The following is a 5,764-nucleotide window of genomic DNA, read 5'->3' as shown; positions in this document are numbered from 1 at the left end:
TGTGTATCAATCAGATCCAATTGATGGTGCGGAATCCCAATCAATTGGATGATGTCAGATGAAAATAGAAGATAAGGAGAAGAAGAATTAAGATGAATCTAATGATGTATTCAATAATATGAATGATGCTCCTTACAACAGATTCTCTCACACACACTATTCTTCTCTCTAGTTTTCTCTCTCTAGAACATGCTCCTCATTTTCTCTCTTTTCTATAGCCTTTACACTCACATGACTCCTCACCTTATATATATGAGACACCAGCCGTACACGTGTGTACAACCGCACACCCTGTGTACAGTCGTACACAGCCACAAAATTACATATTACATTATAGAAAAATATATTTTCCTAGAAAAGCAAAGTATAAACCATATTTTTGACCCAACACTATGCTTGCTGAGGTCTGGTTGTGGATTTCATGGAGGTTTTATAACATTCCTTGGCTTCTTTTTGATCTCCCATGATCTTTACTATCCCCCATGGAGTAGGCATTTTCACGTACTGATGGTAAATTGATGGCACTGCTTTCATTTCATGGATCCATGGCTTACCTAGTATCACATTATAAGAACATAGGGTGTCAATAACAAAGAAATTTTGTATAGAGTTTACCCCTTCAATGTATATTGGTAGCTTTATTTCCCCAATTGTATGTTTTATCTCCCTGATAAATCCTATGAGGACCGAGGATCTTTTAATTATCTCTGATTCGGGAATATCCATTCTTTTTAAAGCGTCTAGGAGTATTATGTTAACCGAGGATCCTCCATCAACAAGGATCCTTCTGACAAAATAGTTAGCCATATATAGCGTTTTCACGAGTCCGTCATGGTGAGGATCCTGAATTCCTTCCTTGTTCGTCTCGTCAAACGTGATCTCCTTCTCATTGCTGACCGTGGTATTTCTCCGTGGCCTGTCTTCCTTCTCAGTTTTACAGAATTTGGCGTGTCTTTTCGCCTGCGAATAAGAGGTACCACAGATGTTAGATCCACCTGAGATAACATTTATTATCTTAGCGTTTGGGAGTGTAGATCCTAGTTTTTCTAGGATCTCGTGATCATCCCGGACGTTCTCCTTGGATTTTTGTCTTTTTCTCTCAATGATTTCTTTAAGGTTTCCCTTGCTTAGCAAGTAGATGATTTCTTTTCTCAGGGATATACAGTCCTCTGTGATATGGCCGAAGTCTTCATGGTAAGCACACCATTTGGACTTGGCCTTCCAGGTGGTGGGTTTGTTATCTCTCTTCGGCCATCTTGTTTTGTCTCCAAGATCCTACATGACATGAATTACACCTGAAATATCCACAGAAAACAAATTGTCAGTGATCATAGGAAGTTCTTCCTCTTCTCCCTCATCCTCGAAGGCATTGACCCTGTGATGATCCGGTTTGGAATAAGGTTTCGCTTTGTAGGATCTTGGAGCCGAGGATTCGGCCTTTCTCTTGGGATTCTCATACTGAATCGAAGGGTTGCTTCTCTTCTGGATTTCTCTATCCTCTTTGAGCCTTATGAACCTCAATGCCCGACACCTGACCTCATCCAATCTTTTGTATGGGGTCTTCACAAGGTCTTCATAGAAGGGTGAATCCTTCCTAAGTCCCATTTTGAAGGCTTCTACAACGGTGGCCATGTCGATGTTGGGGATGCACAAAGCTTCCCTACCAAACCTGTTAACGAACTCCATAAGTTTCTCATTAGGATCCTTAACCACTCGGTAGAGATCGCTAGTGATCTTTTCGATGGTTCTGCTGCAAGAAAACTGGTTATTAAATATATTGGCTAAGTGTGCGAATGAAGTAATAGAGTATGGGGGAACGTTTAGCAGCCATTTGAGGGCTGATCATGTAAGGGTCAAACCAAAGCCTTTGCATAGGCAAGCTTCCTTCAAGTTTCCCAGGATGGGAATGATCTCCATCCTTTCTCTGTATTGGGCTATATGCTCTCCAGGATATGTAGTTCCATCGTATAGCTTCATGCTGGGGGTTTGGAAGTGCTTAGGAACTTTGGTATCGTCTATCGCTGGAGAAAATCATGAGATCCTGTGACTTGTAGGAGATGCTTCTAGTATGGGTTGGACCACTCCGGGTACACTTGAGATCATCTGTCTTAGTTGCTGAAGTTCCCTGGCCCAGTTTGGATTTATTCCTGCATCAACGTTAGTAAAGTTAGTATTATTAGTATTGTTGTTTAAAAAGTAACTAGAATCAAGGTTTCTAGGAGTATTGAAAGGCTCATTGAGATCATTGATCATAGATGCTCAGTTGTCTATAGTTGTCCCCCAAGGTGACTCCATAGTGGTAGGAACTGTGTTCTTCTGGTGATTCTCTAAGGATCCTGCATCACCAAAGTTCAGGATCCTCGGTTGTACAACTGTGGGCGTTGTTCCTTCGGACTTCTGGAATTCCGCCTTCATCCTTTCCACTTCTTTGAGCAGAGCTCTATTCTCCTCCTGCTATTGGGTCACCTGTTGCATCATTTTCCTTATCATAGCAAAGAGTTATGTAGTAGTGACTGAGGCATTCGGATCCTGGATCCCTAGGGATCCCAAATTTCCTTGGTTAGTAACCGGAGGGGTATTTTTCTTGGAAGTGTCAGGCGTTTTCCTCTAAGCAGGGGGGCACTCAGAGGAGGTGGTAGGTTTTTAGTTGGAATGGAAGGAGCAGAGGATGAAGAAATGCTCGGTTGTGTAGACATGATTTTCTCAAAGACTGTAACAACCCGAAATTTCTATCTTGTACAATCATTCAATTCAATCAAAGTCAGACTTGTTTATGCTATCTTTTAACACTGTTTAGGGTCGGTTTGAGTGTTATAAGCTTAGTACCTTCAAGAAGGAATGTTAGGAAGTGTATTCTAGAGTGCAGTGTGCAACATACAAGCCAAAAACTCCATTCATAAGCAGTTTACGACCGTAAACTAGAGTTTACGATCGTAAACACCTCCTTGGCCATAAACACATGTCCATATATGAGTTTTATCCTCATTTCTAGACATTTCTTACACTTCCAAGCCTAGATTTCGGATTCTCTCTCAACTATCATCAAGATTTTAACCTTGATCTTCAAAAGAGTAGGTATTTCTTCCATTTTATTAGGTGTTATTCTTCTTTATCTAGTATCACCCTTTGATTTCATCAATGAAATTCATCTTTTTGGGTTAGATCTTCAAGGACACCAAGAACACCAAGAACACACACTAGTTTTTGGACCTTAAACACCCCCTTCAAGCTTCAAAATGTAAGTAATCTTCCAAATACTAGGTATCCTATAGAAGCACTTATCTTACACCCTTGAAAACAACCATTTCCCAAGAACAATGAGAGTTTACGACCATGAGCATCTCCCTTGGCCATAAACCCATGTTAAAGTCCCTAGTTTGGCCATAAACTCTTCTTAAGGCTAGGAATCGGTCGAGACACACTTCCTTGATGCCAAATAGGACCATAAAACACTCTTTGGCACATGTCTTCATGAATGTATGGCCATAAACACATAGGACCTTAAACCGCATGGCTGTAAAAAAGTTGGGACGTAAACACCATGTGTGGCCGTAAACCCCCTTTATGTGCAATCACATGTGATTGTAACACTTCAATCCAAGTGTTTCCTAGTCCTTAAGGTGGTGTCCTATCATGATTAGTTTTTATATACACTAATTATATCCATATATGTATCATTATATGCTTATTAGGATCCGTTTGTGCTCGAGGCTTCACTTGACACTTAGCATCCTAAATGGATCTTACATTCGCATCACTCACTACAGGTGAGTTCATACCACTTAACTTATCTTTTAAATGATTTTAAATGCTTTTATGGGGGATAATACAAGTAGAACTATTATAGTTATTATATCAATCACATGTGATTAATAACTATCAAACAAGTGAATTTTCTTATACTTCAAACTGTTTTATCCAACAAACTCTTCAAAACGTTTTATAAACTGGCATCAAGTCATCTGTTTCCATTCAAATGGTTAAAACTCTTTCATATGTTAAACTTTTTATTAAACTCTTTTAAACTTATATATTGTCAAAATCATATCTATATAGATATAGTTATATAAGTAAGGTTGAAAGGACTTAGGACTGATAACTCACTTTATTTGTTGTTCCTTGTTTGGTTGTGGACTTAGGGTATCCGGTTGTTTTCCCGAGTGTCGTTTTAATCTTAGTTATATATTAAGTATATATGTATAGATATAAAAGTTCTTACATCAATTCAGCACCTTTGGGTAGCAAATGTGTACAAACATACATAGTCATTCAAACAACATCACTAGTAAACTATAATGGGTATAGTTTAGAGGTTCACTACTCACTATTTCTAGTACAATGAAACATACAAGAGTCAGTTCATTCATGAGTCAATACAAACTTACTATTATGAGAAACAGAAAGAACATACTATCATGAGAAACTAAGAGAACATACACTACACTATACAAAGAGAACATACTATACACTAAAACAGAGAGAACATACAATACACTAGAGCATACTATACAAACACTAGAATACTATAACATTAATGTGAGCCACTACTTCATGGCATGACAATCTACTGTCATGCCATGTTTTGTAACCAGAGTCTCTTGGAGGGAGAGCAATAATTTGTGTATAGATCTATACGGGACTGACCGTCCTACACCTTGTTGCTAGCTATAGTGGGACCTGCAGGTCTACGGGTGATGAATGTCATACCATTTCGACGTCTTTGGTCGTCGTGTTTTACTAGTCAATCAAGTACGGTTACAACCTCCTCACATTTTGCCTTAATTAACAAACTGGTTTAAGGTAGTTAGTACATTATTAGTTACTTATATACAATACTATGGTACAATGTTATTTTCCCATGGCATTCACATTGTGATCTTCTCACATAAACGGTAATGTAAACTATATTTTGGTAATGATAGTCATACTTGGGAAAAACACTTACTTTTACAAACAAACAACATACAGAACACTTGGGCCTTGGTAGAACGCTACTTTTAGTAGAAAATATAGGATTTTTTAGGAGATACAAATATTTCCTACAAACACTTACAAACATTTACATCAAACATTTACAAACACTTTCATACAAACAATGACACTAAAGTACTTATGAACTCACCAGCTTTAATGTTGATCCACTCTTTCAAAATAACTTGTATTCTCAGGTCACCAGTAGACAGGTACCGATGACCAGGTTTTGAGAAGATGGAGCTTTCAAGACACGTCTTTATTTTGATTATTCATTTGTGGTGTCATAGACTTAGAATCTATGATCTTTGCCTTATTTCTTGTTCCTTGTTTGGTTGTGGATTTATAGTTAGGGTCAATTATTCGAAGGTATATCCTGTTTTGATTACATGTAACTGGTATGCACTACGCAAGTATTGGAGTAACTAATAAAGATCATCCTATAATTATCTTATTTAGTACGTCTATTAACTATCTCTTTCATCCCTTTTCTCGCGTAGATATCATGGCTGGATTCAATCTCCCTGGTGATCCGTACTTTCCAAACCAAGGTAATGATGGATTATTCGAGGGGGAGCCAGAAGAGAATCATCCAATCCCTTTGGATGACGACTTCGCAGAGAACTTCCCGGAGGATTCGGAATCCGAGCCTGAAGTCCATGACCTACCCCTGGTGGCTCAAATCCCAAATCCTAACCCTCGTCCGACTTTTCAAGGCCCGACACCTCTGTGGGCGGAAAACTTGGATAGATGGAGTCAAGAGCAGGGACAACCACCTCCAAACAACGGAGAC

At 38.8% G+C, this 5,764-nt stretch overlaps 1 protein-coding gene across 1 annotated transcript; it reads right to left on the bottom strand.

Moving 5' to 3' along the window:
* Positions 1 to 390: 390 nt before the first annotated feature.
* On the bottom strand, positions 391 to 1,632 carry LOC145089508 (uncharacterized). Its single transcript, XM_079027938.1, has 2 exons — positions 1,375 to 1,632; positions 391 to 1,275 (listed from the first exon to the last, which is right to left on the bottom strand). Exons 1-2 carry the CDS (start codon positions 1,630 to 1,632, stop codon positions 391 to 393), a joined length of 1,143 nt encoding a protein of 380 aa, XP_078884064.1.
* Between the last annotated feature and the right edge of the window lie 4,132 nt (positions 1,633 to 5,764).

The sequence above is a fragment of the Lactuca serriola genome, chromosome 2 (assembly GCF_051521515.1).
Source record: "Lactuca serriola cultivar US96UC23 chromosome 2, Lser_US96UC23_V15, whole genome shotgun sequence".
NCBI lineage: Eukaryota > Viridiplantae > Streptophyta > Magnoliopsida > Asterales > Asteraceae > Lactuca > Lactuca serriola.
This window is presented reverse-complemented; position numbering and strand designations above follow the sequence as displayed.